Source organism: Cyprinus carpio, chromosome A16 (genome assembly GCF_018340385.1).
Source record: "Cyprinus carpio isolate SPL01 chromosome A16, ASM1834038v1, whole genome shotgun sequence".
NCBI lineage: Eukaryota > Metazoa > Chordata > Actinopteri > Cypriniformes > Cyprinidae > Cyprinus > Cyprinus carpio.
Window position 1 is genome coordinate 11,639,583 of NC_056587.1, and position 14,002 is coordinate 11,653,584.

The window sequence follows — 14,002 nt, forward strand, 5'->3', positions numbered from 1 at the left end:
TAATTGTAGGTTGTCTTATTATTTTTAGTGAACCTTTTTTTCTTTTTCTGTTTTTACAACCTATTAAAATATATGTAAATGTGTAAAAAAAAAAATCCTTAAATAATTAAGGCCTCTATACAATAATGAAACAATATAGATAATTTTCACTGAAAGATAATTTTCATCCTGCCATTCATCCTTGGCTGTCAGGAAACTATTTTGTCTGATGTATTGTCACCATATTACCACAAGAGGGAGCAGTAAATTAATGTGACAAAATGTAGAGAAAATCAAGAATTATAGGGATTGTTCAGCATAAAATGAACATTGTCATTATTTCACCTCATGTTGTTCCAAACAGACTGGAACTTTTACTTTATAGAAAAAAAAATAGATGCATTGAAAGTGAATGGTGACTGAGGATCAGTTCCTAACATTCTGCTTAATATCTCCTGCTGCGTTCCACAGGAGAAAGAAAGTAGAACGGGTTTGTGAGTAATCCAGCAGTGGTAGGGTTAACTCTGAAAATTACATCACTGCTTTCCCTTGCATTCTGATCATCCACCCCTCCTCCTTAACTCCTTTGCCCTTCCCCTTCTCATTGTCTATGAAAGGAGGGTCTTTCTGTCCCCTGTCCATTCAGCTGCTGGGCACTGTGGTCCAGACCTCACCCTCAAGCCTGTCATTATAATCACTTAGCAGTCACAAAAACCTCCAGCCCTACACAGCCTCTGTGCACAGTTCCAGTGAGACTTTACATTTCCCACCACTCTGAGATGGAGTTTCTAGGTGGCCGACTGCCCTTCACCCAGTTTCAGGAGGAAAAGTACCAGATGCTGGAGCTGAACCAGCGTCTTGAATCGTACTTAGGCCATGTGAAGCTTCTGGAGGAGGAAAACAAGCTACTGCGAGAGGAGATCCACACTCTCAAGAGCAGCAAGGAACCATCAGGCCAGCGCAAAGCTCAAGAGGAGGCTCTCAGCCAGGCCAGGAGGATGTTGGAGGAGGCCTGGAGGAAGAAAGATCATGTGGTACTAGAAGTGGAAAACTTGATGGAGGATATAGAGGTGGTGAGTATTCAAAGACAGAAGGCAAATAATGCAAAGGCTGAAGCACAGAGAAAACTCATGGAGAGCAGGAAGGAGTTGGAAGAAGAACGTAGAGCTCAGATATGGCTTAGAGAAAAGGCTGGCCAACTTGAGAAAGACCTCTTGCTACAGATGCAAGTCCACCAGGAAAACATGGAAACCTCGCAGGCCTCTCTGAAACAGACAAAGCAAGTCTTGATGGCCCCACATCCCTCTCAAACTACCAGCATCCCAGACCTGGGACAAGAGTACAGCCACAGAGCAGCTCAAGCCTGGCAGGAGGCAACCAACAACTATCAGAGACTGGTTGGACGTCTGGAGGAAAGTCTAAACCAAGCCAAAGCTAACATGGCAAAGATACATCAGGAGAAGAGAGAAAACCAGCATCAAGTTCAGCATCTGGCAAAGGAGCTTGAGAGCACTAAGACTAAGAGACAGATGTTGGAAAAAAATGTAGTGCAGCAGAGAGAAGAACATACACAGGAGCTTCAACATCTTCAGGTATTAATTTCAACTTATGGACAACCAATTAAATTTCTGTCATTGTTTACTTACCTTCATATCATTCCAACCTGTATGACTTACTTTCTTCTGTGAAAATAGGATATTTTGAATAATGCTTCATCTGGGGTCCAAAAAAAAAACCATTAGACCTTGCTTTCATTGCATGAACAAAAAGTACTGAGACATTTTTTAAAATATCTTCTGTGTTCCACAGAAGACAGAAATTCATACAAGATAGGGAACAGAACAAATTTATTTAACAATGTTCCTTTCTAATATTGTATAACAAATAATGTAATTTTCTACATTCTCTTCACTTTAAGAAAACATGTCTCATATCTTTGTGCAGGCCCAAGTAGATGCTCTGGAGTTGGAGAAAGACAACCTGGGGCAGCAGATAGACAGCCTGATGGTGGACAGACAAAATCTGCTGCAGGTCAAGATGTCTCTTGGACTGGAGGTGGCCACATACAGGTACCTGTCCTCAACATCATCACTAATACCAGCAAAATACAACCTTCCCTTATTATTACCTTCAGACCCATCTTTACATGCAGTAAAATATGGATGTAGCTTTAGATGAGTCTCCCCACTTCCTCCCTCCTTCCAAAGTGGAGAGCCTCCTCTGCAGTGTGGGATTTGTGATTTATGGGGGCCCAACTAATATGAACATGCATCAGTGGCTCTAAAAAGCATCTCAGGCACCCTGAGAGGGGTAACTTTAGATAGGTCAAACGGAATGGACCCTCTCCATTTCCTACCCGGCACTAACCCTGATCCATCAGCTTGGAGGAGGGGCAATAAAACGGGGGTGGGGTGGGGCGGAAAGGGTGTTATTCATTCAAATTAAGTTTTGCCCAAGCATTTTAGCTGTTGCTCATTTCTTGGTCCTCCATATCATGACGTTGTATTGCATAACATGCACATACACTTAAGAAGTATGGGGGAGGGTTTTAAATATGTGACATTATTAGAAATGTGCACATCAGTTTTTAAATGTGCATTATTACAATATGATGCCCGTGTCTTTTAAAAGACTTTTAATGACAAATTTTCTTTAGGTCCTTTAAAGTTTTGGAATACATTTATATGTATAAAAAGAAAGAAAGAAAGAAAGAAAGAAAGAAAGAAAGAAAGATCCACATTTCTTGTAAAAATGAATTGTATATTGTTTTTGTTAATTATAATACATGCATTTGGCAGGATACTTGTTACACTAACAGTGTTTGTACATTTGTAAATTCCAACCCTTGCAAATGTTCAGTGCTGCGTGCAGGAGGTAAATGAACTGATGCCAAATTGAATCCTGCAGATGGACTGTCAATGACAAATCTGACATACTATTTGCATAACATGAGAACTAAGCACAGGACTGAAGCTCAAGAACCTGACTCCATCTCTTTTAACCCAACCTTCACATTAAACAAAGTGCTGTGATGCTGACAGCTGTTCTGTTGCTTCTTTTACAGAGCTTTGCTGGACAGCGAGGGCCTGAGAACTGACAGACCAACAACAAAAAAGACCAGCTCTGCTTTCTTTTTAGGTAACATTCTTTAATATCCAATATTTTTATTATTATTTTATTATTCTTTAATATCTAATTATTTTATTATTCTTATTCTTATTATTTTCTTATAGCGATGGCTGTTTGGGCAAAGGGAAAGTGAAATAAAACTTTTTTCTTTTTTTTAAACTTAAAAATATGAAATATTCATACTGTATTTTTAATAAGTATGAAAAATAATGAACAATGAATACAGACTACAATGAACAAAATTCACAGATCATAGAACACAGATCTCCTTTCCCTAATACTGTTGTGCTATGGGCTAGTTAAATGATTAGTACATTGTGACATTTTGTGCTTATTGCATACTGAGGTAAAAAAAAAAAAAAAATGGCTCCACTTTCCAGTAATGCAGGCCTGGAAAAGCATAAAGATGATCAATACATCTCCATTACAGCTCACTCACAGTTCACGACTAGTGTATATTCTGATGACTCCCCTGGGAGGCAGATCAAGGGTCTATGTCTGTATATTTCATACTATAGTATATCCATCTATCTCTTTAGCCTGGGGCTTTATTCATTCCAGTCAACCACATTTGTTCCAATAGCATCATAGGCATGGGACATCAGCCACTCTGCTGTATTTTAACTGTAAATGAACTTCCTCATATTTTGTTCCATTATTACAAGCTTACAGTGCAACCAGTGTAGTCAGAATCCTGAAACAATGACTTTGAAGATTTGGTTCTTTTTAGTGAATCAAATACATACATCATACAACTAACTGAGAGACAAATCTGTGTAGCAAGAGCTTGCTCCCTGTCTGTGTGACAAAGCCTGTCTCACCATCTTGTTTCTTGTTACAGATGTGCTGTCAAAGCCCACTGGGACACGCCCAGCCTCACAGACTACTGCTGCTTCCTGCAATGTCAGCAATACTGTGTCTACAAGTCACAGATCAATCACCTCCTCTCGCACTCTGCTGACCAGAGTGACTCCATCATGGAGCCCGACTCAAGGGACTCCACAAAGAACACCAACCAGAACCTCAGTGACAGAAAAGACAGAGGTTCATATCTCAGAGGAGACTGAGAAAGCTGCTGAGGAGTCTGTAGATCATTTACAGCAAGAGAAAGTCCATGAAGGCATGGTCCTTGCAATAACACTCCCCAAAACAGCTGCAGAACCAGAACCACAGCTCAAACCAGAAGATACTGAGATTAAGGAGGATGAACCAATACAGTTCAAGAAAGCTCAGGTGGTTGAATGTAAATCTGATGCTTCTGCATTGATATGTGTGTCAGCTGACCAACCAAGTAACTTGTACCAAACTCCAGAGACAGAAAGCTGGGTTGGTCCATTCACAGGTCCTGCAGGGGGTTCAGAAGAAGGCAAGGATGAGGACAACGAAGTGTCTTTTGAAATGGCTAAGATCTCACATGCACCTAAGGTTGCTTGGGAACAAAATAAATCCGTAGCAGAGGATGAAAAAAATGACGCCTCTGAGATGGATGCAAGATCAGAGAACATCAGTGAAAGCCGCACATTTGCATGTGAAGATGCAGAGAATGATGATGAAACATTAAAATCTACCCATATTAGTGCAAACACCAATATAATGGGTTTATCGTTCCTCGAGCAAGGAACTTTAGATTTGGTTGGTGATTTTGGCTATCATGAAGATTTAATGAAGGTAGATAAACAGGACAATGTGAGCAATATTAGTGAAGAGGGAAGAGAGCAAATGAACAGTGAAACTGATGCAGCGATCGATTCAATCAATGAGTGGGACAGACACAGGAAGAAATTGAACCACAGAATGAGATGAAAGTGGTGAGCCCTGACTCTGAGGAGGAAGAAGAGGATGAAACAAACATTGTTGCTGACACAAAGGATAAAAAAGAAGATGAAAATGTGAAAGAGAGAGAAGAAGAAGAGATAGATGTGATTAAAAGTGACTTTTCTGTGCTGGATGAAGGTATAGATTCTCCCAAGAACAGTGATCATCAGGAGAGTTTAGAAAAGACTGTACTGCCAACTGAACCTCATTCAGATCAGACAGTAAATGAAGAAGATCCTTTGAAACCAGAAGATACTGAGATTAAGGAGGATGAACCAATACAGTTTAATTTAGCTCAGATGGTTGAATGTAAAACTGATGCATCTGCATTGATAAGTGTGTCAGCTGACCAACCAAGTAACTTGTACCAAACTCCAGAGACAGAAAGCTGGGCTGGTCCATTCACAGATCCTGCAGGGGATTCAGAAGAAGGCAAGGATGAGGACACCGAAGTGTCTTTTGAAATGGCTCAGATCTCACATGCACCTACGGTTGCTTGGGAAGAAAATAAAACTGTAGGAGAGGACGAAAAAGATGACGCCTCGGAGATGGATGTAAGATCAGAGAATATCAGTGAAAGCCACACATTTGCATGTGAAGATGCATGGAATGATGATGAAAAATTAAAATCTAGCTATATCAGTGCAAACACCAATATAATGGGTTCATCGTTCCTCAAGCAAGGAACTTTAGATTTGGTTGGTGATTTTGGCTATCATGAAGATTTAATGAAGGTAGATAAACAGGACAATGTGAGCAATATTAGTGAAGAGGGAAGAGAGCAAATGAACAGTGAGACTGAGGCAGCGATCGATTCAATCAATGAGTTGGATAAACAGGAAGAAATTGAACCACAGAATGAGGTGAAAGTGGTGAGCCCTGACTCTGAGGAGGAAGAAGAGGATGAAATGAACATTGATGTTGACACAAGAGATAAAAAAGAAGATGAAAATGTGACTGAAAGAGAAGAAGAAGAAGAGATAGATTTGATTAAAAGTGACTTTTCTGTGCTGGATGAAGGTATAGATTCTCCCAAGAACAGTGATCATCAGGAGAGTTTAGAAAAGACTGTACTGCCAACTGAACCTCATTCAGATCAGACAGTAAATGAAGAAGATCCTTTAAAACCAGAAGATACTGAGATTAAGGAGGATGAACCAATACAGTTTAATTTAGCTCAGATGGTTGAATGTAAAACTGGATGCATCTGCATTGATAAGTGTGTCAGCTGACCAACCAAGTAACTTGTACCAAAACTCCAGAGACAGAAAGCTGGGCTGGTCCATTCACAGATCCTGCAGGGGATTCAGAAGAAGGCAAGGATGAGGACACCGAAGTGTCTTTTGAAATGGCTCAGATCTCACATACACCTAAGGTTGCTTGGGAAGAAAATAAAACTGTAGGAGAGGACGAAAAAGATGACGCCTCGGAGATGGATGTAAAATCAGAGAATATCAGTGGAAGCCACACATTTGCATGTGAAGATGCATGGAATGATGATGAAACATTAAAATCTAGCCATATCAGTGCAAACACCAATATAATGGGTTTCCGTTCCCTCAAGCAAGGAACTTTAGATTTGGTTGGTGATTTTGGCTATCATGAAGATTTAATGAAGGTAGATAAACAGGACAATGTGAGCAATATTAGTGAAGAGGGAAGAGAGCAAATGAACAGTGAAACTGAGGCAGTGATCGATTCAATCAATGAGTGGGATAGACAGGAAGAAATTGAACCAGAGAATGAGATGAAAGTGGTGAGCCCTGACTCTGAGGAAGAAGAGGATGAAACAAACATTGTTGCTGACACAGAGGATAAAAAAGAAGATGAAAATGTGACTGAAAGAGAAGAAGAAGAAGAGATAGATGTGATTAAAAGTGACTTTTCTGTGCTGGATGAAGGTGTAGATTCTACCAAGAACAGTGATCATCAGGAGAGTTTAGAAAAGACTGTACTGTCAACTGAACCCCATTCAGATCAGACAGTAAATGAAGAGGATCCTTTGAAACCAGAAGATACTGAGATTAAGGGGGATGAACCAATACAGTTCAAGAAAGCTCAGATGGTTGAATGTAAAACTGATGCATCTGTACTGATAAGTGTGTCAGCTGACCAACCAAGTAACTTGTACCAAACTCCAGAGAGAGAAAGCGGGGCTGATCCATTCACAGATCCTGCAGGGGATTCAGAAGAAGGCAAGGATGAGGACACCGAAGTGTCTTTTGAAATGGCTCAGATCTCACATGCACCTAAGTTTGCTTGGGAACAAAATAAAACCGTAGCAGAGGACGAAAAAGATGACACCACTGAGATGGATGTAAGATCAGAGAACATCAGTGAAAGCCACACATTTGCATGTGAAGATGCATGGAATGATGAGGAAACATTAAAATCTAGCCATATCAGTGCAAACACCAATATAATGGGTTCATCGTTCCTTGAGCAAGGAACTTTAGATTTGGTTGGTGATATTGGCTATCATGAAGATTTAATGAAGGTAGATAAACAGGACAATGTGAGCAATATTAGTGAAGAGGGAAGAGAGCAAATGAACAGTGAAACTGATGCAGCGATCGATTCAATCAATGAGTGGGACAGACAGGAAGAAATTGAACCAGAGAATGAGATGAAAGTGGTGAGCCCTGACTCTGAAGAGGAAGAAGAGAATGAAACAAACGTTGCTGACACAAAGGATAAAAAAGAAGATGAAAATGTGAATGAAAGAGAAGAAGAGACAGAAGTGATTAAAAGTATTTTTTCTGTGCTGGATGAAGGTGTAGATTCTCCCAAGAGCAGTGATCATCAGGAAAGTTTAGAAAAGTCTGTACTGCCAACTGAACCCCATTCAGATCAGACAGTAAATGAAGAAGATCCTTTGAAACCAGAAGATACTGAGATTAAGGAGGATGAAACAATACAGTTTAATTTAGCTCAGATGGTTGAATGTAAAACTGATGCATCTGCACTGATAAGTGTGTCAGCTGACCAACCAAGTAACTTGTACCAAACTCCAGAGACAGAAAGCAGGGCTGGTCCATTCACAGATCCTGCAGGGGATTCAGAAGGCGGAAAGGATGAGGACACCAAAGTGTCTTTTGAAATGGCTCAGATCTCACATGCACCTAAGGTTGCTTGGGAAGAAAATAAAACCGTAGCAGAGGACAGAAAAAATGACGCCACTGAGATGGATGTAAGATCAGAGAACATCAGTGAAAGCCACACATTTGCATGTGAAGATGCATGGAATGACAATGAAACATTAAAATCTAGCCATATCAGGGCAAACACCAGTATAATGGGTTCATCGTTCCTCGAGCAAGGAACTTTAGATTTGGTTGGTGATTTTGGCTATTATGAAGATTTATTGAATGTAGATAAACATGACAATGTGAGCAATATTAGTGAAGAGGGAAGAGAGCAAATGAACAGTGAATCTGAGGCAGTGATCGATTCAATCAATGAGTGGGACAGACAGGAAGAAATTGAACCAGAGAATGAGATGAAAGTGGTGAGCCCTGACTCTGAGGAGGAAGAAGAGGATGAAACAAACATTGTTGCTGACACAAAGGATAAAAAAGAAGATGAAAATGTGACTGAAAGAGAAGAAGAGATAAAAGTGATTAAAAGTGACTTTTCTGTGCTGGATGAAGGTGTAGATTCTCCCAAGAACAGTGATCATCAGGAGAGTTTAGAAAAGACTGTACTGTCAACTGAACCCCATTCAGATCAGACAGTGAATGAAGAAGATCCTTTGAAACCAGAAGATACTGAGATTAAGGAGGATGAACCAAAACAGTTCAAGAAAGCTCAGATGGTTGAATGTAAAACTGATGCATCTGCATTGACAACTGTGTCAGCTGACCAACCAAGTAACTTGTACCAAACTCCAGAGACAGAAAGTGGGGCTGGTCCATTCACAGATCCTGCAGGGGATTCAGAAGAAGGCAAGGATGAGGACACCGAAGTGTCTTTTGAAATGGCTCAGATCTCACATGCACCTAAGGTTGCTTGGGAACAAAATAAAACCATAGCAGAGGATGAAAAAGATGATGCCTCTGAGATGGATGTAAAATCAGAGAACATCAGTGAAAGCCACAGATTTGCATATGAAGATGCAGAGAATGATGATGATACATTAAAATCTACCCATATTAGTGCAAACACCAATATAACGGGTTCATCGTTCCTTGAGCAAGGAACTTTAGATTTGGTTGGTGATTTTGGCTATCATGAAGATTTAATGAAGGTAGATAAACAGGACAATGTGAGCAATATTAGTGAAGAGGGAAGAGAGCAAATGAACAGTGAAACTGAGGCAGTGATCGATTCAATCAATGAGTGGGACAGACAGGAAGAAATTGAACCAGAGAATGAGATGAAAGTGGTGAGCCCTGACTCTGAAGAGGAAGAAGAGAATGAAACGAACATTGTTGCTGACAGAGAGGATAAAAAAGAAGATGAAAATGTAACTGAAAGAGAAGAAGAAGAGATAGAAGTGATTAAAAGTGACTTTTCTGTGCTGGATGAAGGTATAGATTCTCCCAAGAACAGTGATCATCAGGAGAGTTTAGAAAAGACTGTACTGCCAACTGAACCTCATTCAGATCAGACAGTAAATGAAGAAGATCATTTACCTGAGGAATTTGAGGGAGAAGAAGAGAACCAAGGTGAAGACGATGACTCCCCAAACATAACCTCGTGGAGAACCGATCCTGGTGAGTATGACAGCTACAGTCAGGAGAACACGATAGCAGACACTCGGCCCTTGCTTCGTTATAAGAGTGATGAGGAAACCAATGGGAATGTGCTAACCTCGCACCTCATTAGTGAGACTAGTGATAGTGAGGATGAGAAAGAAAGAATGGAAGGAGGTCACTGGAATGAGATTGCCTCCAAACGCTTCAACACCATGGAGGATCTCACAGAAGAACGAGACCTGGAGGTCACTGGAGAGATGATGACGGAAGATGTTGTTTCTAAAGAAGAAGTGCAAGAGGGTGATAGGGTGTGCATAATGCTTCAAAGTGACTCTGAAGTCCACGAAGGTTTGGACATGGTGGAGAAGGAAAGTGCAAGAATTGAGCTCAAGGTAAACCTGGAAGAAGATAGTGATGTTATTAAAGAGATAAGGAAAGATGAAGATCACAATGTCAAAGTTTATGAGCAACCACAACTGACTGAAAACCAGCTTATGCACACTGAACAGCCTGAGGATGAAACAGTCCATTCATATGAAAGTCAAAAACATCCAATCTCATTCCCTGAAACATCTCATCAACTTAAAAACCTCTTTGAAACTCCATCAACTCTAACCATGTTCCAAGATGCAGCTGCAACCAAAGATCCAGAAGATTTTCTGGATGTTTCCATGCACACCAGCATGGATCTCACGGAGAGTCGCTCTTTGGAGAGTAAAATAAGCAGTCAGCCAGACAATATGACATCAGACATTCCCAACTCAGACCAGGAAGAGGGCAATAGCTCAGAAGATGAGTCTCCAAATGCCAGCCAGTGCTTTCAGAACACAAGCCTTTTAAAAGTGGCTACTCTTAATGAGCAGCCATTCACCTTCACTAATGGAGTCTCCAAGGCTGATTTTGTGTCTGACGTCAACAATCTGCCTGAAGAAGTACTTAGTAAGGAGAAGAACACTGAAGAACCTAAAGCCGCTCAGATTGATGACTGGGAGAATTCTAACATCTGGAGCAAAAGCATGAATGCTCCAGATGCAGCTGAGATCACACACGCATCAACTATAGATGAAAATACAGGCGTTTTCCCAGTAAATGAGACTGAGAGTTTAGATATTCCAAATAAAATGGCAGAAAACATCTTTGGAAAATTTGAAGAACATCTTGAAAGGACAGTGGAGAGCTTTTCAGAAAAAGTGCTGACTGTGATGGACTTTGAGAGCACCAGTTCAGGAGAGAAGGAGGAACTTCAGTCAAAGGAAAAGAAAAGTGAGATTCATAGCTTTTTCAGCACTAGTATGAAGGAGGATTTCTGGAGTCAGGGGGAAATGGAGATGGCAGCTAACTATGACCCTGCCAAGACTGAAGACTTAAACCAGGCCATGGTCTTTGGAGAGGAGTGGAGAGATATGGAGGGAATGCCAATGGCAAATGTAAGTCCTAAAGAAAAGATGGACATTCTAAAAGGACAGGATGAGAAGCATAAAGATGAACAGCCAACACAAAGCAAGATGGTCCTATCTTATGACTCTGTTGATGAGGAAGATTCCTGGTCCTCTGGTGATGAGTAACAGCTTTGTCTGATGATGTTTTCATTTTTAAAGACTAAACCAAAAACAAAAAAAATTAGTGCTCATAGATGGAACTGAGACGAAATGAAAATTCATGGGGAGAGACAGCAACATGAAACACATACGTTCATACGTTCACAGAATTTAAACTAGACAAGATTGCTCAGTGCAGTGTGTGTAATTGTACAATGTGATCTCTGTAATGTGAGTTAACAGCTGTCGTCTCGGGATAAGAAGGCGTTGTACTCCATGACAGCCACGAGCAGAAAGGATTCTTAAAGATTTACTATGAAGCTTTACTTCATGCTTGTTGTTTCTGTACCAATTAGACCAGCTTTTTGATGACCTTCATCTGTCATGGTTAAAAATATAATAATTTAGTGTATTTTCACCAATGTATGTTATAATGGAGAACCCACAAAATTTTAGATTAAAACTTTGAAATTTTACAATTCTGAAAAGATTAAAAAAAAGTAAAATAGCAAATAATTTGAGTTGGTGTTTCCTTTTTATTATTATTTTTCATTTTACAATTTTGATCTACAAACTCGCAACATTTTTCCTGTTTTTAGATATTCCATAGACATTTAACACTTTTTTGTGTTTTAAACATACAATACATTTAAATATAGATTTAAAGTTCTAGGTTTTGATTGTTAAAGTTCTAAGTTTTATTTCTCCAGCCATTTCAGTTTCAGTGAATCAGAACTCCAGTTGAACAGGCTAAAATCTCTCATTGTGACATGAATAACACTTGGAGTTGGAACCGAGCGCTGGTAGCCACACAATATTGGTCTGAGACAAAGAGGCCACACTAGAAGAAGGAATGAATAATAGATGACATCACCTCCTCATTTCCCTCTGTATGCACACTGGCTCTCTGGTGCCACTGATGGGGGGTGTAATGGGGCAATGTGGCTATATTGGCTGAACGTATCAGCACTTTTTACCAACATCACTTTTACCAGAACATGTAGTCAGATAGAAACTACTGGCATAACGTCCTGTATAAAATAAAATACAAATTCTATTCTTAGTCCAATCAAACAGCTAGTCAGATGACCCACAAATACTAGCAGGATTTACACGGTCTTTTAAGAGCTAAAACAAAAGTGAGGCAGGGCAGCAGCTGGGTGGTCAGATGCTTCAACACCTGTTTCATTTGGAAGGGGACGCCACACAATCACCCCTGATGCAACAGTGTGCAACTGCATAAGCAGCCTATTGAAGTGACTATCTGATCCTGTTGAAATGACAGAGGTTGTTATTTAAATCCGATCTCGATGGAATTCACACATGTCAATGTGAGAGCTATTTGAGTGGAATGACCACAGAATCCCGAGACCACAGCTCTACAAATAAATCTCAATAAGCCTGAAATGTGTTCAGAGGCTGAGTGACATTCAGCTCTTGCTGCTCCCTTCACCATCTGTCTTTGTTATCGATTGCTATTGATTATCAATGTCAGATAGCGAGTGACTGAGTGTTTTAAATATTAGACAAGACTCGACGTTCATCATCATTCATTTAACTTCTATATAATGCAAATGTCTGACAAATCATTACTAATGCTTAATGCTCGTGCTGTTGTTTCCTCTACCAAAAATGATGTCCCTTCCTGAATGATGTCAACTTTGGTTAGTTCACGGAATACTGCAAAACAAATTGTAAAGTGACAAGTGATATTGAGGACACAGGAAATACATTGATTACCAATTACAGCTAGATGACATTTTGAATGGGAAAAGAAAAACTTTAAGAAGAAAAAAAAAAGTTGCCATTTTTAATGTTGGAAGTAATTTGGTAATGAAACAATTTTAATTTAGGAATTGCTAGTAAATTTCACAAATAAATGCCAGTAGCACAAGTAATACACTGAATGAAACATGACATTTTAAAGAAGAAAGACTGAAGTAGTATTTTCTTGTAAAACATACTTCAATTAACTTGTTTTATTTACAACTTTGAGTTTAAAATAAAATAATATGATTATATTTTTTCAAAATAATGTCTTACTCATATTATAAGGGTAAACCAATGGCCTTTATAAACATACAATTTAAATAAAAAAATATTTTATATATTAAAAGCTAGAAAACATACAGTATGCATTGTAATTGATCCCACTGCCTGAGGGAAGAAAATACCAGCTGATCATAAAGACCAAGATATCTCATTGCATTGTGAGATTTCATATTAATTTGCCAAGCTGTGCTGTATGCATCCAAATTGGTCTCTTTTGATGACTAATTAGTGGGGTCTGTTTTAAGCAATGCGCATTTGTTTGCCTGTTTCATACTCTCAATCCTCAGACAAACAGTAGCCTGCTGGAGAGCTGAATCAATCTCAGCACAACTGTTAGAGAAATAATACAAAAATACAAATAAAAGAGCACAATTACTGTATGCATTAGAATGAAACTACATTAGTATTAAATGGTTTGTGTGTCTGAATGCGAAAAATAGGTTGATTTGTCATCATATAAGTGGGGACACCAGATGCCACAACTGACAAACTCAGCTGACGCTGGGCTCAGATGAACACAGTGTCATTGAGGGATGGTCTGAATTCAGTGCCCACACCAGCAAAAGACACATGCACAAGACACACTCACACTCAAGGTCATGGCATTGTGGCTGAGTCACTGTGATCTGTCAGTTAATTATTTGTGGCTTTTATTTCCAACAACAAACCCAGTGTCTCTAAAATGGGAAACACATTCTTACATAATTAGCTCAAACCCAAAATTTTATCTCAAAGCAGTCTTTCTATCTAAATTTGGGTTAAAATAAACTTGGGATAAAATGAACCCGGAGA

At 39.5% G+C, this 14,002-nt stretch overlaps 1 protein-coding gene across 1 annotated transcript; it reads left to right on the forward strand.

The window, feature by feature from the left end:
- The first annotated feature begins 627 nt into the window (after positions 1–627).
- On the forward strand, positions 628–11,675 carry nes (nestin). The gene is made up of 5 exons (XM_042772643.1): positions 628–1,571; positions 1,924–2,048; positions 3,044–3,117; positions 3,950–4,341; positions 8,735–11,675. Exons 1-5 carry the CDS (start codon positions 759–761, stop codon positions 11,183–11,185), a joined length of 3,855 nt encoding a protein of 1,284 aa, XP_042628577.1. The 5' UTR covers positions 628–758; the 3' UTR covers positions 11,186–11,675.
- Positions 11,676–14,002: the final 2,327 nt, after the last annotated feature.

What these genes read in the sequence shown, in the direction of transcription:
- nes (XM_042772643.1), top strand. Translation starts at nt 759, where the DNA reads ATGGAGTTTCTAGGTGGCCGACTGCCCTTCACCCAGTTTCAGGAGGAA. An exon ending in AGGAGCTTCAACATCTTCAG is followed by an intron (nt 1,572 to 1,923) that starts GTATTAATTTCA and finishes ATCTTTGTGCAG; the next exon opens with GCCCAAGTAGATGCTCTGGA. An exon ending in CAGCTCTGCTTTCTTTTTAG is followed by an intron (nt 3,118 to 3,949) that starts GTAACATTCTTT and finishes TTCTTGTTACAG; the next exon opens with ATGTGCTGTCAAAGCCCACT.